This window comes from Python bivittatus, unplaced genomic scaffold (assembly GCF_059951505.1).
Source record: "Python bivittatus isolate LINGU-HERP-01145 unplaced genomic scaffold, Pbiv_v1 ctg000000_np1212, whole genome shotgun sequence".
NCBI classification, from domain to species: domain Eukaryota; kingdom Metazoa; phylum Chordata; class Lepidosauria; order Squamata; family Pythonidae; genus Python; species Python bivittatus.
The window spans coordinates 3,919,593-3,944,764 of record NW_028277028.1 but is presented as its reverse complement, the minus strand read 5'-3'; the positions used below and the strand labels follow the sequence as shown (position 1 = coordinate 3,944,764).

The 25,172-nt window shown below is 37.1% G+C and overlaps 2 protein-coding genes across 4 annotated transcripts in view; both read left to right on the top strand.

Moving 5' to 3' along the window:
• TSBP1 (testis expressed basic protein 1) overlaps positions 1-20,196 on the top strand; it is a 25,307-nt gene extending 5,111 nt beyond the window's left edge. Inside the window, exons 2-6 of the mRNA XM_088134447.1 lie at positions 371-428; positions 1,765-1,843; positions 4,871-9,084; positions 11,111-13,548; positions 20,092-20,196. Coding sequence (XP_087990573.1) covers positions 371-428; positions 1,765-1,843; positions 4,871-9,084; positions 11,111-11,183 — 4,424 coding nt within the window. The 3' untranslated portion in view covers positions 11,184-13,548; positions 20,092-20,196. The remainder of the gene's footprint in view (positions 1-370; positions 429-1,764; positions 1,844-4,870; positions 9,085-11,110; positions 13,549-20,091) is intronic.
• LOC103057215 (UDP-glucuronosyltransferase 2A1) overlaps positions 14,286-25,172 on the top strand; it is a 22,099-nt gene continuing 11,212 nt past the window's right edge. The window contains exons 1-2 of one of the 3 annotated variants that reach the window (XM_088134803.1): positions 14,286-23,874; positions 23,965-24,556. In XM_088134803.1, coding sequence (XP_087990929.1) covers positions 23,788-23,874; positions 23,965-24,556 — 679 coding nt within the window. In that variant the 5' untranslated portion in view covers positions 14,286-23,787. Of the gene's footprint in view, positions 24,557-25,172 lie in introns of all 3 variants that reach the window. The other 2 variants (XM_088134742.1, XM_088134778.1) reach the window with 2 other exon arrangements.

The window sequence follows — 25,172 nt, the reverse complement described above, 5'->3', positions numbered from 1 at the left end:
ATGAATGAATGAATGAATGAATGAATGAATGAATGAATGAATGAATGACACGCTAAGTAAACCATAGAAGGAACTATGTTAATTTGCTTAGTCACCCCCATGCAAGGAGATTAGGAGCAATGGAGGTTCATCCACAGAAGGGCAGAAATTTATATTACTGTCATACATTCAATTTTTCTGTTTCTTGTCTTTGACTTGGTCAACTTAGACAATGAAAACCAGCCCATGGGGAAAAAAGCTATATTGAGATTTTTAGCAATTACTTAAATTCAGAGATCTCATTACTAATTATCTGATTGTTGGGGTGCTTTCTTAATAAAATGTAGATCAAAACATTTTTCCCTGAAATTGTCTTCCATCTGTTTTATAGGCAGTTGGAGAAAATTTTTCTGTTGTGCTGTTCCATCAGAAACTCAGTCCTCAACTTGGTAAGATCCATCCCTCTTTCTTAGTTAATGGTACCTTTTAGAAGTTGCTTCAGACATTGATTTTATGCCTTATTGCTATAGTATATTATTGTACATACATAATAATTGTATGAATACACTGAATGTATGATAGTTATAGTTTGCTTCTTGTTTGTGTGGCTCTCAAAAAATTGTGGAATAAATGTCATGTGAGAAATGATAAAACAAAAGAGTAAAATTAATGGATGTACACTCTGCTATCATAGTGATTTGATAAAGAGAAACACTTTGTTAAAGACAAATAACTCAGACTTTGCAGATTGTATTATACATTGCTCAGCCAAAGAAAAAACTGTTGTACTGGAAAATATGTTTAAAAGAAATTATTCTTCATTGTTTCTGGTGAGTGCTGATCTGTATTGTGACACTTGCTCATGCAACCTGCAGATGCAAACTGAGCACTGAAGTATTAAGGCTAGCAGGGGAGTGGATCTCCATACTAGCCTTTCCCAACTTTGGACAATCCAGATGTATTTTGGAAGTGGAACATTCAGCATGGTGTTTCACCATGTTGGTGCAGAATGCTGGGGTTGCAATTCCAGTATACTTGGAGTCTGCCAGTTTGGGGAAGCCTGGTCTATACAATGGCTCCTGAAAATTAGTGGTGGTATGGAACAAATATTATCAGACTGATTTGTACTGCAAATAGTTCCCAAGTGTGGAATGATTTCCATTCCTTGAAATGGAATCAAAACTAGCCTTCAAAACTACCTATAAAGGTAATGTATAAGCTAGAGATTTCTCTGTAACATGATGTAGAGTGAGGCAATTGTCAACAGACAATTACTAAAACAGCCTATTCAGGATTCTGTCCATCCAGGACAGTTTTTCTCTTAATAAACTAGCGTATATATTTACCCCTATGCCTAATAAATTGATATGCCACATTCAAAAGATCAGTTTTATTTCCTTTTTTATAAACTGAAATAATACCATAAAGTAGGCAATTGTTAAATTTTACTCTCGTGGACTGTTAATATTCAGAGGTTCAGTCCTGGATTCTTCCCAGGTTTTATTTCTGCAACTATACCTCTTTTTATTTTAAAAGGGTTAGCAGTCAGGGGTTTCTTATTCTTTGATTTTGCAGTAATCACAAATTCTGCAATTTCAAATGTAAATATAGAACAATTTAATTCATGAACTAGCATTTCTTTAGTTAGTTCTGTAATGTTTTCCCAATGACTTAATTTTTTAAAACTTTCCATAATGCTGATTTATAGTCCTGAAGTCTCTGGTATCTGTTAAAGATGTAGTTGCCTACCAGGCTCTGAAAGCTTTTGTGTCTTATATATTTCAGCATTAATATTACTGGGCCTGAACACTTCAAATCTTCTTCAGAACTGTCTGAGCCAGATCTGGAGCTAGACCAGGATGAGGTAATTCAGTGAAGAAGCTAGCTTTTACAGTGTTTTCCCCAAAATTGGAAATGAACAGGTTGATGTCATTACAGATATTTAGTCTTTAAGTTACTGAAATGTACTTTGTGAATTCTTTATTTACATTAGTACTTGGCAGACTGGAAAGGGCAGTTGGGGAAAGAGTGGTGATAATGATGGCTGCTTGCTGCTTTTTACACTTAACACCCACAGCAACATCTATTTCAATAATGTCTCTTTTTAAAGATTGAAAGTTGATAGGGTTGACAAACTAATCCCCAAATGGTTTTGGCAACAGGTTACCTTCACTAGAAAACCAGAGTTTTTTCTCTCCTGCCTAGCTAAGCAGCTGTTTCTTCTGTGTGAGAAAAGGGGGGAGGAAAATAAATATAAGCCCTCCCTTGAAATAATTCTTTATGTTTCTACCTTCCCCTTCAAAATTATATTCCCTGTTGTGGGGATAGAAATGTCCCCAAATTTTGGAGAAGCACCAGGCTGAACGAATGTACGTCAAATGCAGATAAATTTATTGCAGCTTTCTTTTGTTGGTATGAGTAAGGTTCTTGGGCACTGTAACAATCAAAACAATATATGTAATGACAGATTTTGTTGAAAGACATGAGATTTGTTAACTGGAGGAACTATCTTCCTTTTAAAACTTCATCAATGAATGACTGACATATTTTCTTGAAAATCTGGAGGTGATTAATTTTTCTTTACCCAGACAGATTTGCTTTTGGGATAGTTTTTCAACAGTGCATATGTGGGGTAGAAATGCAAGCTGGGCCTTCCCAAGTGCCCCAACTCTTTTTCTCTCCTCTTAATTCTATCTTGCCTGATCAGGAGTTCTTGAAAACTGGAAAGTTTGCAACTATTTTGTGAACTTTCAACTGGTTTAATGAAGGTGTTACCTTCATAATGGATATTTTTTCTCTCATGACCACTATGACCGCTGTTGTTTTTAATGGTTTACCTTTGCATGTAAAAGAAGAAAATCAGCTTGGTTAGGCTGAAAATTGAAGAAAGAGAGGCAGAAAGATTGCTTGACTTTCTGCCTTCTAGCAATTGTTAGTTCAAAATCACTAGGTTATAGGGAAATATTTATTTATCAAGCTTAATTTAATTTCCAGTAAACTCTGAGCCTCCATTAATAAATCAAACTCATCATTTCTGGCTATGGGGGATTTTACAGCATCAGAATAATTAGTATCACTAAAGTGTTTGTACTATAATTTCCTCTGTTTCCAGTAGTCAGAATATGAATGCTATTGATTAACCAAAATAACATAAAAAAGGTGTTTTGTTTATGTGTTGGTAGCCCTTGCAATAACATATCAATAATAGAAGTTTGATAGTACCTTTGCCTTCATTATTAAGCTTTTTACAAGTCCATCCTCCCATGTAACAACAACATTTGGAATTCCATGTCAAATTCCAGTTGTTGCTTTGTTCAAAATTCTTTCTTTTTCACAAAGTAGAGGAAAAAAAAGAGTGGCTCTACCATTGTTAATAAAGGGAGGGGGAGGAGAGAGACATAGGTAACTTAAGTGATTTATTTCGTTCTGTGGAAGCAGATATTTTATTTCATCTAGTAACACAATAACAGCCAATAGTTTTTCCACTGTGAGAAAAGGATTTTTATCTGTAAAGACAACATATGGTTGTTAAAAGTTCAACTCAGTTTCCAGGTGCTAACAGTTTCTGTACTGTATGATTGTGATGCATTATATCACTTATTTCTTCCCAATTTTTTACACTTTCTGGGGAAATACATTGCAGGAAAATATTCTGATGTTTTATTAACTAATAAAATTCATACCTATTATTTAAATATGTATATTTGTCATTTTTCCATTTTAAAAGACAGTAATTGCTCCATCTTTAATTGGTTTCAAGAATACACCAGTTAGTCACAACTGAAAAACTGAACAGCAGTATGACTAGGTGGGGGTCTACTGCTGTACTGACATATTTTAAAAGTTTCATGTGTTTGGTATGGAGTTTTTCTACTGATGATTCTACTGTCATGAAGAAATTCCACTAGAGAATCCTAACACTCTGTTACAAAGCAGCAGATTCCAGAGAGGTATGCTAGGATTTTTGCAGCAAAAATAAGAAAGTGTCTTGTGTTGGGACCTAAACTTTGGTGGTTGAGAGCCAGGTTCAACTGATCATTAAGGTTTACACCACAGATACAAACAATTAACTTTAGGATAGCACAAGACTCTCCCTTAAAAAAAAAAGATTGTCACATATTCGTTTGTCCTTATAATGTACTGTACACTATAATGCTGAATCAGTTTTATACTAATTTTAACTACTTGGCAGAAGGAGCATGTTCTGGGCCCCATTTGTCAAAGAGTGTTGGCTGGCAGGGCCCAGGAGGAGAGCCCTTTCTGTCATGGCACCTGCCTTCTGGAATATCATCCCTCCGGAGATCAGATTGGCCCCATCTCTGCTGGTGTTCTGTAAGGCCCTGAAAATCTTGAGCCTGGGGCCCCAGATATGTGAGGGATCCTGCCTTTTGATTATGTTGATTGCTGTTTGTTGTTTATGATTCTCTGCTGCTATGGGTTTTATGTTTTTAAATGTTTTTATTATTTTAGTGTTGTAAGCCACCCAGAGTCATTTATTTGAGATGGGCACCTAAATAAATCTGTGAAATACATACATACATATATAAATATCTTGGCATTACCCAAAGGAGGCAGGAAATTGTAATTTGGTGAGAGTGTTATCTCAGAGGGTTTCCTGAGAAAAATGAGTATTATCAAACCAGATTAAGAACTGATGTGCCCAAAGGTTAGATCTCTGCTTAATGTGAATTAGCAGTTCAGTGCAGCCAGAAAAAAACAGCTCTATTTATTTAAATTGATGTTCCCTTCCCTTTGGCTTGCCTCTAAAGACTCAAGCAGTACATTACTTAAGAATCCAGACTTTTGGTACTTGCAAGCAAAAAGTGTCTTTCTCAACTCCAGAAGGTAACTTTTACTTTGAATATAAGATAATCATATTTTCTCCAAACAGGATGAAGATGAATTGTATATTGAAGCTGAGGTACAGACATCTAATGTGGAAATTCCAGAAGGAAATAGGTGGCGGTGGTCACGACTCCATAAAGAAGTCGAGTTGCAAACTTCCATAATTTCAGTACCCATTGCAGAAGCAGAGTCATCATCTGAGGCTGATGTTCAGATCCAGACTTCATTTTCAAGCATACCTAGAGAAGTTGATGCTCGTGCACAAACTTCATTTCTCTCCCTGCGGAGCCCAACCCCAGTTGAAACCGATGCCCAAATCCAAACCTCATTTGCTGAATTACGAAGAATTGTTGAGGCTGAAGCTCAGGTGCAAGCATTGCTGCGTTCGTTACCAGAGGAAAAGGAAGCCCAGATGCAAACATCACTGTCATCATTACGTGGAGAAATGGAGGCCCAGGTGCAGACTTCACAGCTGTCATTACCTGAAGGAAAGGAGGCCCAGGTGCAAACATCACTGCTATCATTACCTGAAGAAAAGGAGGCCCAGGTGCAAACATCACTGCTATCATTACCAGGAAGAATGGAGGCCCATGTACAAACATCACTACTGTCACTGCCTGAAGAAAAGGAGGCCCAGGTGCAAACCTCATTTACTTCCCTACCAGATAGGGACTCTGCAATATCTTTGGCAGAGTGTATCCAGGCCCAGCCCTCTTATCTAGAATTGTTAGAGAAGATTGCTTCTTTGCCAATACTAGTTGAGGCTAAAGTGCAAACTTCACCTACTGATTTTCTCATTCCTTCACGGACAGATATGCAAGTGCAGACTTCATTTTCAGACTACATGTCAGAAAAGGAGGATGTATCCTCTGTTGAGAATGAATTCCAGACTAAGTTGTCATCGTATCAGTCATCACTGGTGGAACTGAGCAACTTATACCCTACATATGTTAATGCTGAAGTGCAGACTTTACCTGTGCAAGTACCACCTGGGAATGATTGGCGCACTGCACGATTGAATGCTGAGGCCCAGGTTCAGACCTCATTTACTTCAGTGATAGAGGAACCTGAAATCCAGGTACAGCCATCACAGCTTGAATTAGAAGAAGAAGAAGAGTTGGGAGCTCCTCTGCTCATAGAAAAGAAATCTCTCCCATCTCATTTGACTGAGGCTTCTGCACAAACATCTGACACTTTGATTCGGCAATGGGACAAGTGGCATTTATTACATCCGCAAGCTAGCGTGCAGGTCCAAACATCAACTGCTGAATTGCTAAAGAAGCTTTCTTTGCTGTCACAGATTGAGACCACAGAATCACTTTCCCGTGCTGAATTACTAAAGAAAATTTCTTCACTGTCAGTGGCTGAACCCCAGTTGCAAATGTCAAGCCATGAATTAATGCGGAAGGCTTCTTCTTGGTCAGATACTGAGGCCCAAAACCTGGTCTTCAGTGATGAGCTTTTGGAGAAGCGTCCCTTTTCAGCACAAGCGCTACCAACCTCAGATTATGAATCTGCAAGACCACTTTCTTCATCATCATTCAAAAAAGAAGCTCAAGTGCAAACATCTGACATAGAACTAATGAAAAAACTCTCTTCCTTGTCACAGACCAAACTCCAGGAGAAGTGCTCCTCTTTGTCCTTGATTGAGGCTGAGAATGAAAAGCAGGAGGTAACAGAGGGAAAGGAGTACCTTGTTACACCACAAGTAATAGAAGCTCAGATCCGCAAATGGTATCATGAGCTGCCAGAAGTTCAGACATCAGCTTCTCAGACTCCTTTTCAAAGAGACCGTCTTTGGTCTTCAGCAGTTGACAGTGAGGTACAAACATCATATGTTGAAATACCATTTGGAAATAGATGGCGGGAGTCACGTCTGCAAGCTGAAGCTGAAGTGCAGACTGCAGGACTTGAATTGTCCAGAGAAGAAATAGAATCTCTTTCCCCAAAACAATCGGAATCTCAGAGACAAGCCTCCTTGCTTGAAGTATGGCGAGCTAGAGACTTAGCTGATGCCCAGATGCCTACTTCAGTATTAGACTCACCCAAGACAGTGGAGTCTCCTGCTCCATTAGTAGTTGATAGTGAGGCACAAACATCACTGCTTGACATCTGGAAAGTAAAAGAACAAATGGATGTTCAAGTGCAAACTTCTGTAAGTGAATTGTCAAAGCAAGGAATTATATCTCCTCCCACAGAACAGGTAGACAAGTTGGCTCAGACCTCCTTTCTTGATGTATGGAAGGCCAAAGAATTGGTTAACATTCAGCAGAAGATATCTGAAACTAAGTTAGAGGAGACAAAAGTGGAGCCTTCTCCCCAACTGAAAGCTGACTTTGAAATGCAGACATCTTTGACAGATATATGGAGGAAAAAAGAACAATTGGACACCCAAGCACAAACCTCCTTTGTTGATGTAGTAGAGGGAAAGGAAGAGCCTTCTCTTGTATCTCAGACTGGTGATGCTGAGGTGCAAACATCAGATATTGATATTCCATCAGACTTGTATGCTGACTTTCAGCAGCAGACTTCACTTGAACTAGATGAGACACCTCCACCATCACAAATGGATATCCAGCCACAAGCCTCTCTCCTTGACCTATGGAAAGCAAAAGAAGAGTCTCATCTAGTGTCACAAATGGATGCTCAGATGCAGACCTCAGATACTGACATGCCTGGGGAGGATTCGTGGCATCCATCTCACTTGTATGCTGACTTTCAGCAGCAGACTTCACTTGAACTAGAAGAGTCACCTCCACCATCACAAATGGATACCCGGCCGCAAGCCTCTCTCCTTGACCTATGGAAAGCAAAAGAAGAGTCTCATCTAGTGTCACAAATGGATGCTCAGATGCAGACCTCAGATACTGACATGCCTGGGGACGATTCGTGGCATCCATCTCACTCATATGCTGATTTTCAGCAGCAGACTTCACTTGAACTAGAAGAGGCAAAAATTGAAGCACCACAGATGGACACCCAAGTACAAACCTCCCTCCTTGACATATGGAAAGCAAAAGAACTGAATAATGCCCAGCTGCAAACATCTTGGATTGATTTGCCAGAATCCACAGAAAAATCTTCTTTCCCCTCTGAATCTGAGATCCCAGTTCACCCATCCCTGGTTGTAAAGGCAGAATCTCCTCCTCCAGCCCAAGTCACTACACAGGTACAGACCTCCTCCCTTGATATATGGAAGACAAAAAATCTAACAGATGCTGAAATTCAAACTTCCCTGTCCTATTTGCCACCAACTACTGAGGTACTTCCTCTCTCACCACAGACTGAAAGCTCAAAGCAACCACCTACACCTGAAATATTGAGGGTGATAGAGCCAACGGAAGATCAAATAAAAACCACTATGACTAAATTTCCAGTTACCAGTGCTCAAACCTCCCCAACTGATATGCAGGCTCCAGATGACCTTCCAAATGCCCAGGTACAATCTCCTGGGACCACTTTACCAAGTTCCCCATCATTCACAGATGTGTCATCCATCCCATCACGAATGGATGTGTCTCCTGCTCCTTTGCACACACAGGCGTCTCCTGCTCCATCACGCACAGAAGTGCCTCCTGCTCCATTGCACATGGAGGTGCTTCCTGTCCCATTGCACATGGAGGTGCTTCCTGCTCCATTATACATGGAGGTGTCTCCTGCTCCTTTACACACAGAAGTATTTCCTGCCCCTTTGAGAACTGAAGTGTCTCCTGCTCTTTTGGGCATTGAACAATTGCCTGCTGTGTCGCATATAACTGAGTCTCCCACTCTTCCATGCATAGCTGAGTCTCCTGTTCCATCACGAACTTGCAGTCCAAAGAGACCACCAACTCCTGCCTCAGGATGTGCGAAAATTGAGACTTTCCACCTAGAACAGAGTAGTGCTCTGGTGCAAAAATCATTGCTTGAATTATGGGCCCTGAGAGAGGAAGCAGTGCTCCAAGTGCAAAATACCAATCTTGGCCTGTCCTTTGAGGAAGATTTGCGATTGTTTCCAAGGCTAGTAGAGAGTCCAGTGAAAATTGCAGATGTTAAAATACAAGAAGGGAAAAAATTAGATCAAATTTCCAAAGTGGAGATGAAGTCAAAAACTCCTGTATTTACTGAAGCTCAGGTTCAGACCTCATATGTTGACATACCACGAGGAAAGAAATGGCGTTCGTCTCGCATATGTACAGAGGCACAGGTGCAAACTTCTTCACATGAAGTCCATGTGAAAGACAGGATTCCAGCCATACGTGATCATACAGTAGCCAAAAGGTAAGGAAAAGGAGACTCTTCTTTATTCCATATCTTCCATGATTTCTACCTGTGTCTAGGACTGAGAGTTAAATGGATGCCACTGTGGCTGGACCAAATGATTTGAGACTGCAGACAGAAGATTTAGTGTTAAGGGGCTCCCCTGTATAAACTGTTCTCTGTGTGTACCAAGCTAGAGATAAAGATTTTAGGTGGACTTTCTCCTGATGTTTTTGTTTTGAATGTGCTGACAATATTTCATATATAGAAAACTATATGGGAAAGTAAGGGGTCGCTACATTTTATATAGGTTTGGTAGATAGGAAAAAATTGTGATCACTGAATATGGCCCTTGGCTGAGTGATGAGGTTTAGTATGTTGAGCTTTTCAAACACAGGTATAATATTCTATTTTCCTACCCAGTTCCAAACTCCTTTCAGAGCTCCTTTGAAGTCAAAGCACAGTGAGGGAAAACACCTGCACCAGTCTTCTCAGTATCTCTGTATTTCTGTGTGGTTTGGGACACCCTTGACCTTCTGGAGTCTCATGAGAACATTGGTGGCCAGTGATACCTGATACATATGCTTGTAGGACCCCCAAGAAGAGCATTCAAATATTCATTCTGATTTTCCTATCCGCAGTCTCAAATTATGCAACCCAGAATCATATTATTCAAATATGCTCCTGCTGATCAGTGTTACATGTTGATGTAACAGAAAAAAGTGCTATGAAAGATATCTGTGAGGTTGTTTTCCCCATTCATAAGTTAGCTGGTTCATGGTCACTAAGTGAGCATTATGGATATAATGGGATTTAATTCATGTTTTCCTGACCTCAGTCTAAGACAGTATTTATTAACTCCACAGGCTCCTTAGTAAGTCTGCTGAATTACTTTTGAAAGTTTCACAGTTTGTTTTGTCCATCAAGATCTTTACAAGGTAAAGAGAAATGGATTTGAGCTAAGTGGAACTCTCAGAATAAATTATTAGTCTGAGTACAGACCACATTAGTTGCTCTTAGGTCCCACTGAAATGAGTATGAAATGGTAACACATTTCACATTGAGCACTCTTTCAGTTTGTGTTGATACCTACAGTGAAATCCAACTATCTCAGTGTGGAAGATAGTAAAAGTGCTAAGAAAGCATATTCTAGTTTTAATTACTGATGTCTTCTTTGAAACTAAAACAGTAGTTCACTTTTTTTTTAAATTATGTTTTTGTCATTTCAATTATACAATTCTAATCACAAAAAAACTTCCAAAAATAATACTTGCTGCAGAGGCATTAATTAAAATTAATTAATTAAATTTAAATTAATTAAACAGGGAGTAATTAAAATTTGTTGCAGATGTGTCATTGCCTCTTGAGGGGTAAGTAAACAGGAAATAATAAATGACAATAACTGAAGACTGAAAGATCTGTGAAACTTCAACAGTATTTGCCTGTCTACAGTGAACAAACTATTGCTACAAATCTGTTCTGAGTAAAGGAAGGATGACTAAGAAAACATTGGAATGTGATGGATTGTCACTGTCTGGATTCTTTGTAAAAGTGGAGTGGACTAATATTTATTCCAGACTAAATATGTAATATGGAAGCCATCCATTCAGGTCAGGAAACATAATAGACTGGATCCACTCCTGTAGCTCTTAAGGCCCATTAAACTCAATGTGCCCTATGTTACTTGTGTTACCATTTCATACTCATTTCAGTGGGACCTAAGAGCAACTAATGTGGTCTGTACTCAGACTAATAATTTATTCTGAGAGTTCCAAGCAGTATGATAAATCAGCTGCTTATATTATATATGCATATGACAGTTTTGTTTTTCAGAAACAGGTGTATTGGCTGCAGATATTGTTTCAAAACAAGCAAAACCTGTTTGGTCAGAGACAAGCAAGAGAGACGAACAATATATTCTATACCATAGAAAGTAGATTCCCTCTAATTTAATGTTAGCTTTACTAAGAAGTGTTTTTTGCATTCTAAAACATGAGGGGGACTAAACCATTTCTTTCTTTTTTTTTTTCCATTTCTGGAACTGCAGGGTACCTAAAGGACCAAGGCGAGCAGCACCACTATCTGTGCACTTACACATAAAGATGGCTCCAAAGCGTTGACCTAAGAATGAAAAAAAATAGCGAGTACTTGAATTTAAAGAAATAAAAGATTACAAAATACCACAAACATAAGCAATGGTTACTTCTGTAGGCAATGTGCAAGAATAGATTTTTGAGGATGCATGTGAAAGAACATGGATATGAATCTGTGAAGCAAAACTGCCAGTAAAAAAATGGAAATAGAGTAACAATCTCTAGTTCTGCCTTCCCAACCTAGTACCCTTGGATGAATTTGTCCATCTTTGGAGGGGATGAAACTCTAGTGAGTTTCTTTTTTTAACTCTGTTTTAAAAAAAACCATGATTGTGCTAAAAATATCTTCTGCATTTTTGGATAATTCTCATTCAACTGGATGAAACTAAATTACTTCAGATAAATGGAAAAGAAATTACTGCAAAAAATGGTAATGTATAAGGTATGTATTTATGAGATAATTGGAAAGTTCTGTCTTTCATTCTGAAGTCATCTCCAGTTGTCTGCAGTCTTCTTGTTTTCTCCTATCAGCTGCTAAAAATCCAGGCTGCTTTTTCAGATCAAGAGGGGGTGGCAGCTAATAGGTTGTGGCATGGTGAGGAGATAGATCTATACCCACCACTGACTCCCTCCATAAAGTGAACTCAAGTCAAGGTCAAATGAAATTCAGAACAGGAACAAACAAAAGCATATTAAGCATGCATATGATTTTAGCCTAAAAAATATACATGCATTTATTTTAAACAAGTATAACTCTAAATATGTATAGTGCGAGAGAACTGCAAAATGCCATGGCTTATTACAATTTGCAGTTAATACAATTTCTTAGCTTTTAGTATCTAAGAAAATAAAGTCTCCTTCAAGTCAAGCTCTACTGCTAATGACTCCATGGCCATGGCCATGTACTTTCCTGGACAACAGTATATAGATTGTTTGCCAATTGTCTTCCAGGATCATTTTCCCAGGCTAATTTATAGCGCTGGAATTTCTTGGTGGTCTCTCATTCAAATACTAACCAGACCCAACCCTGCTTAGCTTCCAAGCAAAGACAAAATTGGTCGGTGGAATCACACTATTTGAGAAGGAGGGGAAAAATTACAATGGAAATAAATTGAACAAATTGAATATATTCTTTTAACATGGGTACAATTTCTTATAGACTTTGTATACTCTTCTCATGGGAACTGATGCTATATGCAGAAACTTATCTTGAATTTGAATATTGCGCATGCTATGTTATGTGCAGATTTCTGTTGATGCTGTTTCCTACTAGATATTTTCATTTAATAAAATAATGTCTTTAATGGGGTGGTGGAATAACATTGGTTCTCTAGTGAAAGTCTTAACCATTTGATGGCTTCTTATGAATCATGAAGTGCAGCAAAACTGAAACAATTCCTGAGTGAAAGCTCTTAGTTGTAAATACTCTTTCCATACTCTTGGACACTCTTATGGGACAGTTCAGTTGCTTTGGATTTTGTTATCCTTTCTCTCATTTTTATATATCTTATTAAAGAGAGTAACATATTTAACTAGTAAATACTGTAAATGCTTCAAATTGCTGGACCATGATTTTCTTTTTTATTTCTGAGAAAAATTATATAATTTCAGTTACAATCTTTCCTGTTTGTTGTGCTATTTTTAGAGATGGAAGATTGCATCAAAGACTTAACACGTCCTAATTACTTGCAATTTACATATAATTCAACATGTACTGTAGTGAAAAATAAAAGAGTAGTGAAAGAAAAGAAGGAAACTGAAATGTCCGGCATGCTTACTTTAAACAAGTCTAGAAAAAAAGAGAATCTTCTTTCATTGAGATTAAGAGAGTTGCAGTATTATATACCCAGAAAGGCTCTCACCAATTGCATTTTGAGATTAAATAAATGCATTTTGACTGCATTTTGAGATTAAATAAATGATGAATGGATCAAACAATAATACGCAGTTTATGCTTTTTTAGTGCTTAAACTAGCTAATGAAGAATGAAGAAATGATTCAATGAAGAAATGATTCTACTAAGTCAATTCATGCAGTATGTACAGTATTGTACCACGGCTATAGAATTCCTATATGGATACATTTGATATTTCTTCCCATTTCTGGGCATCAAAAACATGTCAGATTAATTTTGTTCATCCGGTAGAGTTTGAAATCAAATCACGCTAGTACAATTCACTTTGAAGAATGTAATCTCAGTCACTAAATCACTGAAGCATAGTATAATCATTATGCTTCAGTGAATATTCTTTTGTCCAGTTCTCACATTTCTTTTTTTCCATTTAAGACCCCTATTCAGAACAAATCTTACTTAAGGTTCTTTTTTCCTTTACGCGATGAAGAAAGGCTGCAAGAGCAGAAAGAAGCTAGGAAGGACAATGTGGAATATGAGGTAACTTGCTGACTTTTTTTTAAAAAAGGAGTTCCTATTGATTGTAAACATGGTTGTATGATTTCAATTAAAGTAAAAACTATTTACCTATTTTTCTAATTTTGTACCAGTATCTTGAAAGAAAGTGATTTTGCTCCTAGCAGAATGATCCTATGTATCTTATAGACACATGTATGTGTGCTTGGTAACAAATATTTTATCCTGGCTTTTTGTCTTCCTCTACTGGATTTGTTGATTTGGATGGGAAAGGAGTGTCATTTGAGTGAATACAGCTATTGATGGATTGATGCAGGTCATGGAAAATAGCTTTGGAATTTCTGCCTTTACACACACACGTTTATTACAGCCCTAAGGCCAGATACAATCAAAATATACAATAACAACCATCTTAGATTTATATATATCTATAAAACAAAACAATATTATTTAATCTAGTAATTAAAATAACAGTGCTAAAATATATCAAAGTAGGCTACTATTTTGTGGAATTTTAACTCTAAATATTGGTGGAGCGTATTGTACAGATGGTAGCACAGAAATGGGCAACTTGGGAGGATATTTCCAGGTCTTTGTCCAAAAGGAGTAGCATTAGATAGAAGTCACACTCCCTGCCAGGAAATCTCTTCAATATCGGATATATATATATATATATATATATATATATATATATATCTGTCTAGAATCCTTATATAGGGAGCAATATAATAGCATATGGCTTAGTGTTTCTGTTGAGCCATCTCCACATGGACATAATTGAAGGTGCATGGGAATGCCCTTAAAACGTCCAAAAAGGACTGCTGAGGGCAATGCGTCCATTCTAGCTAGGGTGAAAGCTTTGTGAAATTTCAGAATTGTAATAGATGTTAAATAAGCTGGAATGAACCCTTGTGGTAGAAATGGACAAATATTGGGGTACAGCACCTTACTTAAATTTGTTTGTAAATCTATGTCCCAGATACATTGTTTAAGGGCAGTTCTAGCATTATCAAATCCTAATGAGCACAGCGTTTGCATAGAGAAGCCCAGCAATTGAATTCTATCTGAGGCTTGTTTTTGCCACGATGATTTGAAATGATCTCTAAATACTAACGGGGCTAAACCTATAGGAGACAGTAGTAACTTTAGCCAGAAGGTAAGAAGAAGAAACCATGCTCTGGCATCCAATGAAACTATACCTAATTCTACCCTTAAGATGGCATTTTTAACACTTTTTGGTACCATCAAAATGGCTCTCATAAACTTATTTTGAATAATTTCAATTTTATTGAGCTTTGCAAAGGAGCAAATCTGAGAGCCATAGAAGAGCTGAGGTATTACTTTAGCGTGAAATACCTTGCATGCTGCAGGGATATAATGGGCTCCTTTTGAATGGTAGAATCTTATAATTGCTGATGAAGTGCACTGTGCCACACTTGCTCAATAAAGGAAATGTGCATTCCAGAATAGAGAAGCATGGAATTGCACTCCAAGGTATTTATAGGTGCGCACCTGTTCAATTGGGGTCCCATTTATTTGCCATTTATGGCTTTTATGATAGTATCGGGCAAAAACTAAAACTTTAGTTTTCTGATAATTTATTGAAAGTTTTTGATCTGTGCAGAATAAAGCTAGTGCCCTAAGTGCTCTTCTCATTCCCACTTGTGTGGTAGACATAATGACTACATCATCAGCGTATAGTAGTGCTGGAGTTGCATGGTCAGCCAAAATAGGTGGATGATGGGCTGCAGCAGCAAGCGCTTGAATTATTGGATTTAGATACAGATTGAAAAGTAATGGAGCTAATATGTAACCTTGTCTTACACCTCTGTAAGTTGGGACTGCTCTAGATAAGTGTCCCCAAGGGGTGCATCTAATTTTCAGGGAGGTATTTGAGTAAAGCGACTGAATAAGAACTAGGAGCCTTTTATCAATCGTGGTATGTCTCAACCTATCCCACAGTCTCTCCCTTGGTATTAGATCAAAAGCTGACTTAAAGTCAACAGAAGTTGCAAAAAGAGAACCACGAGGGGGAGTAGAATATTTTTCTGCTAAATGGTGAAGAACTAAGCAATGATCTAGTGTTGAACATTCCTCTCTAAACCCAGCCTGTTCTTCAGCAATAATATTGTCGTTTTGTATCCAATCCAATAACTTTAAATATAGAAATCTGGCATAGAGTTTATTTATTGTATTTAGTAAACTGATAGGCCTGTAATTTGTAGGGTCAAGTCTATTTCCTTTATTTTTGTATATTGGTACTACAATAGCCTGATTCCAATCAGCTGGAAATTGTCCTATATTGTTAATATGTGTAAATAAGGTAGCCAAAACTGGGGCCCACCAATCTTTATTTTCCTTTATTAATTCTGGGGGGATAAAGTCACCACCAGATGCTTTACCTGGTTTTAGTTGGGCAATAAGATCTTTAACCTCAGCTGTGGATACCGGTGGCCAATCTGGGAGGTCATTACAAGGGGGAATCACATCTGAAATTTCAGCAGATTCCCTTTTAAAGATATTATTAAAATGATCCTCCCATGTATCTGCAGATATTTGTGTAATAGAGCCAAAATGTCTATCCGTAAGAGACTGATTTATTAAATGCCAGAACCAAGTGGAATTCTTGAGCTTTGCTGCTAAGATTAAATTATTCCAATTCTCTCTTATAGCCTGCCGTTTCTTTGTCTTCAGAAGGTCTTTATAATTTTTTTTTTTTTTGAGTCTTAAGTAACTTTAGAGCAACTGAAGAATTTTCCTGGCGAAAGGAGATTATTGCATTTAAGAGAGCCTTTTTAGCTTTAATGCCGTCATTATCATACCAAGATTTAGATCTTTTATATGCATAAACATACTTTGGTGTTGTACATCTTGTCAGGGGGGCCTGAAGATTAACACTAATTGATTGATACAATGATATTACTTGTTCATATGAATCAGATGAACAGATTTGGGTATGTATGTGACAAAGGGGCTCTGAGGTCAGAATTCCAGTCATAATTTTAGCTAAATCTTGAGACCATTTATTTTGTACTTGTCCCTTCACTGTGATGTCAATGGAGCAGTGGGCCACTTCTAATGGTTCAAGGTTTGTTTTAGAATCAAAAAAACAGATTAATGGAAAATGGTCACTATCAGGGCGAGTTCCAATATAAAAATAAGATATGACATATAGAGCTCCAGGAGATCATAATATAGTCCACCACACTGGCCCCATTTGGGCACCAGAATGTAAACTCCCCTTTGAGGTCACCCCTGACAGTGCCATTTAGTATAACTAAATCTAAACTATCCACCAATTGAGCCAAACAAAATCCTGCAACGTTACATTTTTGATCTTTAGATTGGCTAGTAAATATCTGACGTCAGTTTTAGGGGGCATTTGCCAATTAAAATGAGTTTGTAAAGAGAGATCAGATTGGCCCATGCGTGCATTGAAATCACCAGCTATTAATATGATGGAATCTGGGTATTGACATAATAGCAAATTATGTAAGTATCAAACTGATCCCACAGATTATTTATTTCCCTGTGCCCATGAACTGGGGGCAAATATACATTGACAGGTAATACAGAATAAACTTTAAATCTGAGTAGGAGGGTTAGAGCCATATTTGAACAAGAATCCAGCATAAGTACTGGAGCATTGAGCTTAACAGAAATCATAGTACTCAGGCCACCTGATGGTCTACCCATTTTTGTACTGGGAATTGCATTTAAAGTGAAGGAAAGGTATCCAGGTATTAATAGATCCTCCCTACTCCATGTTTCTTGAAACAAAAGGATATCAAAAGAAGAAATATATTCCATAAATGAAACATCTAACATCTTTGCTTTCCAGCCTGCAACATTCCAGGAGAGGATAGAAATACCCCCTTCTATAGGGTAGAATCATTTAGGGTCTGAGGGTACTATCAGTGAGTTAGCCGTACATACAGAGTTTTCCTTCTGGAATGGGTCCAAAGTTGAAGTTTCCTCTAGTGCTACCTGGTGTAGCACCACCTGAGTTTGCGGAACAGCTTCTGGTTGGGTGATTTTAGGACTTCCAGTAATAAAATCCAGGTCTGAATTTTGGGAAAGAGAACTCGTAGGTTTCAAAGGATGTAATAAAAAGCTATAATGTGAAGAAGGTCTAAGATCCATAGAGCATTGTTCAGCATCTGCCTGTGATATGGGAAACACTTCCTCGATAGTTAACAAGGGCTGGTGCTCTCCAGCAGGCTCCCCATTCCTTCCATGGGGGCTGGGAGAATTATTATTTGGGTGGCAATTTCCATCCATTTCATTATCCATCAAAAAGTGGCAATTTGTGTCAGTATTTGAAGACACAAGATCAATAAGTGGTTCTGCTGTAGCAATGGTGAGCAGTAAAGTTTCCTTGAGGTTTTCTAGTTTACGTATTATGTTGTCTTGTTCCTTCCTGGGCAGATCTCCAAAAGCCTTAATAAGATCACCTTCATCTGAGTCTGGCATATCTTCATTTTGTGAGAGTGACTGACTCCCACTGCCTTGCTTTTTCAAGGTCGTATGTGGGAAGGAGGGCTTGGTGGCCTCCATTACAATTGTGGAGTGAGTATGCAGTTGAGATGAGTCATGACCAGATAAAGAGTTAATTTTAACATTGCGAAAAACTCTGGTGGGAAAGATTTGAAATGATGCTAAATATGGTCTCATCTTTAATAGCATTAATGGAATGGTAGTCTGGTTAAAAGATAGCAAAATCCGTTTTCGGTTTTGAACAGTGGGAAGCCATTCGATGGCATGTAGGTCTATCTGACTGTAATGACAATGCAGAAGTTGACCTAAGGAAGTTTTAATTGCTCTCCTAGAATCCCAGCGTCCAATATTGAGACTATTCAGGGAGATACAGAGAGCAACCTGCTGTGTCTGAAGTAAGCGGTTTTGCTTATGAGGGATTTCCTCTTTTGTATCCAGAGGCATTGGTCTGTATAGGACTACTCCTCTTTACCTTATCAGTGAATAAGGATTTACTAGTAGAGTCATTTAATTGTTGCATACTTTTGTCAGCTTTTTTAACTTTATTGTCTCGTCCTTTATCAGAGCACATGTCAGAGATGTCTTGCTTTATTGGAGTTTCTGCATTAGTTTTAATGGTTGTGGCAGGTCGAGCTGCATACTTACAAGCAAAAGTCTCAAAGTCTTTTTTCAGCAGATCTAGATAATTTTTTATAGTTGACAGTTGTTCAAATAGCGAAATAACAGTTTGAGCTGTAAGAAGACATTGCCTTGCCGTCCACTCCGTTGTATTTTCCCAGGGGAGCCTCTCCAAGTTTGGATTTTGTATCTTATTTTTAAACTTATTTTTATTTCCCTTAGAGTTATTAGGAGAACTAACAAGTTGTACTGGAGACATACAGTCAGAGACTGAAAGGAAGTCCAGGTTTTCATTGAGCTCTTCCCTGACAGATAATGAAAGTTCTAACAGCTGTTGTTGCTCTTCTGTTTGTAAGTCCCATTCAAGTGATTCAAGGGCTGCAAATTTGTTGGAAGAGGAGGGAAGATTTGCTTTACTTACAGTTTCATTTCGTGTAAAAAGTTCTTCTATCTTTGGTTGTTTAGCTGATCTTGAGGAGGAGCGAGAACCTGGGCTAATTCCATGTCTCTTCTTCCTTTTTCCCATGTTGGGCAGTCAGCTCAGACACTTTTACTCCACAATCATCTCGTTGTAGAAAATTGTAAATATATTTAAAATAATCTAATAATAAAAATCTAATTTAAAATCTACATTAACCTAATATACGTATTTGACTGGAGCTATCTAAAAGGAAAAAAAATGTAAAATATACTATTTAAAATAGTATAAAATTAAAAGGCAGGAGCATAGAAAAACGTGTGTTGCTGGGCTGGTGAGTGAGACTCCACCCCTCAATCTTGCAAGTCTCTTTCTGCCTTTACAGAAAGGTGCAATTCACTAATATCTTAGATTCCAATTCTAAAAATTACCTTATAACCCAAACTAGCCTGAAGCTTTCATGCCTTATAGAATGTGTAATACCCTATCCAAGCCTCCTCGCTCCAAAGGTGACTTTACCAAAGGCATGGCAAAGAAAATTTTAGGAATGAGGATTTCAAGAGACGTTAAATACTTACACAGGTGTGGTAATGGATAAGAGAAGTAATATAACAATATAACGAGAAATAATATATATAGTTGCTTATTCCTCTTGTTAATAAAACTGAAATCACTTGTTCTTGTAGCAAGAAGCAAATCTGTAGATAGGAGTGAATTTAGTTTGGTTTTTCTTTCTTATGTTGTAAATTTGGCACATTCAATTTGTCATACTGTTCCCCCCCCCCAAAGCACTGTATGTACTTTGGTGCACATTTCTCCAAACATGTGCATTTTTGTTTAAAGTTTTCATAACTTTAAATATTTTTGTATAGACTTTTCCTAACTAGGTAGACAGATTTTGGTAAAATGTAGACATTTGGTGAACTGTGAATATGAATGATAATTACATTTCAGTTTCCATTAGATAATTAGATAAATTTGCATTTCAAAATGAATTAAACACTTTTCTTCACCATCTTTAAATCTTTCTACAGTTTTGTTAAGATCAAGAGACTTTGATGAGTCTCCCCTCTCCCTCAGTTTTCATAACAAGCAAGTATCTCAGTCAGTTGCTCTGTGCTTTCCCAGGTAAGTTTGCACCCATCACAGGCATGAAAATGCTCTTTCACCAGCAACTGTTGATGCAGGAATGTTAACACATCTCACGCATAATTTATGTGGTTCACAGAAAGCAAGTTTGCATGGTTTCAAAAAAGTTAGCTGTAGTAGACAGTCTTGAATTTCTCATCTTCATAAATGTTTAACTTCTCTCACATTTTGGACTAAGGCCAAGGACGCCATTAGAGACAAATTTCTTTTCAGACAATATTTCTTCCTTTAATCTCTGCAGTTACTTTATAAAGTACTGACAAAAAGATGTTTTTGAAAGGAGTCATTTATTTCTTCAAAGGTTCATAAAATCTAAGTTTTTATTAGGTTTAGGTAATACAATCAGGACTTTTCCCATGAATCTGGGATCTGTTTACTGTTTATAATACTATTAAATAAGGCAGTTGTGGGCCAAGATGACACCTTCTATTTTCTTGTAAAATAATTCTGTAAATCCAATTTTCACTGGTTTTATCTTCTGATTAGCCATTTTAACCATTTTCTCTTATTGGTTTATTAAGAGTTTTCGTTTTATCTTTATCTTTTTAGAAACATAAAGCTACCCGCACTGTTCCTCACTGAATTAGTAGGCCTAAAACCCATGAGGTTTGCCATCCAGAGTGCTACTTCTCTGGCCTTAGAGTGCCATTGCTTAAAAAACATTCTCCACAGGCAGTGTATGGTATTTTTAACACTATTTCTTTTTTGATGTGTTTCCTCTAGCCATATGGTATCTGATTTACTAGAATTTTACTACTTCTTTTGCACTTAATTACTGATCCAATCCCATTAAGTTTCCCTGAGACAATATTCAAATTAGTCATATTTCAACAATTCATATATATAAAACAGAGGATATATTTGAGAGAGCATAGTAATTTGTATAATATAAAATTCAGCTTCTAATGTATTTCCCCATTTAAACTTAACCTTCCCTTCCCTGTTCTCTACGTTCCCAACAATGCACACCCACCACCTCCAGAAGTGACAGAAACTTCTTGTACCGGTAAACTTGTTCTGGGATTCAGTGGAGGGTAAATATAAACTTCTGCTTCTCCCCTCCAATTTCAAGATACAGGCATACATATTATAACAGTAATGAATTATTAAAAAATAAAAATAGGAGGAAATGATTTTTTTCTTTATTTCTTATTAAGAAATTAATATTTCATATTATTTCTTATTCATCATTAAAACAACCTCTCTGTGTGTATGTGTGTACAATCTCTATTTCATTATGTTTTATTACTTTATCATTTCCCTTTGTATTTGTTAGGGTATACTCATAAGTAAAGGAATTTTACTGTGTGAATAACACAGAGAATGACAAAGCAAACCACGTAGCTGGAGCTCATGGCTAATGAGCTAATTGCCAGCAACTGACTAGGAATGAATCAGCACAATGTAAGGAACATAAGTAGCGTGGGTGGAATGTACGCTTGCTGAGTGTTTCTGAGTGTTGTTGGTTAGTAAGTAAGTTAGGTGTGTTAATGTATATATAGGAATTACAGTATTTGCCTGTAAGAATTAGCTTGGGTATATTATTGCACATAATCTGTGGATAGTACAAAATCAGAGTCCAAGTTTTCTTCCAGCACCACTCGTAGCCTGGCATATAGCGCTACTCTGACGGTATTTGGCTTTTTAACTCTTGTTAGCTGCCTGGAGTTACATAGTGAGTGGGCAGCCATATAAGTTGGACAAACAAACAAATATAAGCCTCGAGACTCTCTTTTAATTAGCTTAATTGTGGCTGAATCCCTTTCAAAGATTTATTCATTTTAAATTGTTATTTATTTATCATATTTATATAGCCTCCCATCTCACAAAACGTGATCTCAATTTGTATGTGGCAGAGCCATCTTCAATCTTCAATCTTCATGATTATGGTATTTTGCCTGCCTTCATTGTTATAGGCTGAAAATGAGGTGAGACAAGCAAGAAACCATAGGTGGAAATAAGTAAGATATACTGAAACTTTCTGATAACCACAAAAAGGCACAGTAAGAAATGATGAACTTCCCAAGTACCCAAGCTCACTTAAGCAAAAGACATGTGTCTGAATCTGCCTAGGAACAAATCTTTGTATAAAACTTAGTGAAACAACAAAAGGAATTGAGTTGCTTCTGTGTCTAGACCAGACTTCTCTTTTTTTTAACAAGACTTTTATTAAGATATATAAAAAGTACAATTAAAATACAAATCACAAAGTATAGAAGAGAAAGAAGATAGAACTAAAAGAAAAAGGCAAAAACTAAAGTGAGATCAAGTAGAAAGATAAAACAAAGTGACTTCTATCTCCAATAGATATAAGTACAAAAAAAAAAAAAATCTTACCACTATTTAATCCTAATTCACATTATTTCTATCAACACAAATAATTAAATCCCACAATCAAAGCTTCATTTTTTCCCAACCCAAGCACATAATCTAGGAAGGGTTGCCATGAGGAGACAAATTTAGAAACAGTATTATCTCTTATTAAAGCTGATAGCTTCGCCATTTGAGCCAAGTCCATTAGTTTAATAATCCATTCTTCCACTGTAGGTATTTGTAAGTCTTTCCATCTTTGCGCATATAACAGTCTTGCAGCTGTGATCATATATAGAATAGACCAGACCTCTTATTGCTCTGGCCAGTGCTTTGGCCACATCTGGTTTTGTGAGGGTCCAGGCATGATTGGATGTAAGAATGGTGTGTGGAGCTAGCTTTGCTTAAGAAAATCAATACAACTTTATTGTGGGTCTGATTTCACTCAGGTACTGGGTATTTTTATTTTAAAAACCTTTAGTTTATCTTAAGGATCTCTCCACCTGTTTTATAGTGTGAATGCATGTCTGCAGGGCAGGAAGTGAAGCGTGTCTGACTATAAGTGGAGCAGATTCTGTAAGAATATAGAATTCTTTAACAGGTTTCAGCAGTGTTAACTATAGTGGAAGATAACTTGGGAAATTGTTGCAATGATTTAATTACTTTTGACCAATCATTAAGTCTTTTTTAAAATTCAGGAACTAATTCTGTTAGTAAGAAAGAAGCAGAATCATCACCTTCTTTGTGTTACAAAACTTTTATTGCCGTGCTTGATTGCCCCTCCTTATTGGAGGTCTTTTAAGATATCCGCTATCTCCTATTTTCTTAAAAAGTAGGATCTGATATTCTTTTCTTTGGCAGCCTTTGTTCTCCCCCAACAAAAAATCTTTATCAGGAGAGGGAAATAAATCAGTTCCTTTTCTGGGTAGTTTAAATGTAAGAGAAGAGAGATGGAACAGCAAAGTCAAGACACCATCTCTATCGGTGATTGTACCATTGTATTGGTTGATATTCAGAGAGAAGATTATTCATGTTTACTGGATGAGGATAAAGTTTTTAATGATTTTTGTGATGTAAAAATAAATGTTTAGCAGAAATTGTGATGTAGTAAAAAAAAAAAGTTTTGTCTTTTCACTCCAGAAATTGTCCTTGAACAACAGAATTTGACTAGAGGTTTTTAAAATTGAACTCAACCACCTTGATTAAGGACAGGAGGCTTTCTACAGAAATGATTCACTGAATGTACTTGAGGAAGAATCTGTGAAGAAAATATGGCTGCCCAAGAAAAGCATATAGTGACTTCTTCCTCAGCAAGATCAGCTGTAATAAAACTTTTCATCCGTTTATTGACAGTTCAGGTAATGCTGGTAGGAAATGTTTTATGTGGGCATGTGCTTATTTGGCCAACAGAAGCCAGCCATTGGCTAAATGTTAAAATCATCATTCAGGAACTGATAGACAGAGATCACCATGTCAGCATCCTGGTTTCAACAGCATCTATCTTCATCACACCTGGAGATATTTCAGCTGCCAAGTTTGAAGTGTACCCTGTGCCCTTTACAAAGGAGGAGTTTGATTCTTTGATCACGGATATCATAAAGTTGTGGTGGAATAACAAACCAACTACTCCAACCTTTCACAAGTTTTATCAGGAGCTAGGGAAGCTGATGGAGAAAGCAAATAAACTCAATAGGCAAATGTGTGAAGCAGTCCTGTCTAATCAAGAACTCATGTTTAAGCTAAAGGAGGCGAAATATGATGTGCTTCTTTCTGATCCTGTGACAATATGTGGTGATCTGATTGCTTTGAAGCTGAACATCCCATTCTTGTATACACTGAGGTTCACTCCAGCTTCAACAGTGGAGAGACATTGTGGAAAAATACCTGCCCCTCCTTCTTATGTTCCAGCTGCTTTATCTGAGCTCACAGACAGATTGTCATTTGGAGAAAGGATAAAAAATATTATCTCTTACCACATTCAAGACTATGTTTTCCAGAAATACTGGGGGAAATGGGATTCCTATTACAGTCAGGTTTTGGGTAAGTCAGATTTATTTATTTATTTACTTTCCAAGTATCATTTATTGGTATAGTTTTCAGTACAGAAGGCAAAAAATTAAATTGTGGCCCTCTCTACTTAAACGAACTTTCATGAAGCAAAATTAGAAAAGCCTCATTCTGAAGTTATAAGTTAAGCACATTACTACAGGTTGGAATAGACGTGCCTTTGTCAATCCTACTTGTATTCTATTGGCTGGGGTCAGTGGGAATTGTGGTACAAGATGTGGAGGAAAAACTAAAGTAGGTAGTTCTAAGCATAAGAGTCTGAATCACTCAGAAAGAATAGATTGTTCTGTGTCTTTAGTAGGTTTACTCCAATTAGACTTCTACTCCCCCTGAATTCTGGTTTAACTTGCAGGATTTATAAAATTAATTTCAGAACTGCTTCAACTTTCAATTCTTTTATTCTTTCCCATTTTTATTAACAATATATACATACATACATATCACTCAAACTTTCTTAATGTGACTATATTTATGATTTCATGCACCCAGAATGTTTTGTGGAAAGTTTTACAGTACTGATATACACATATGTGCATTAGTACAAGGCCACACAAAGCAATATTGATGCAATAAATGTATAACGCCATAA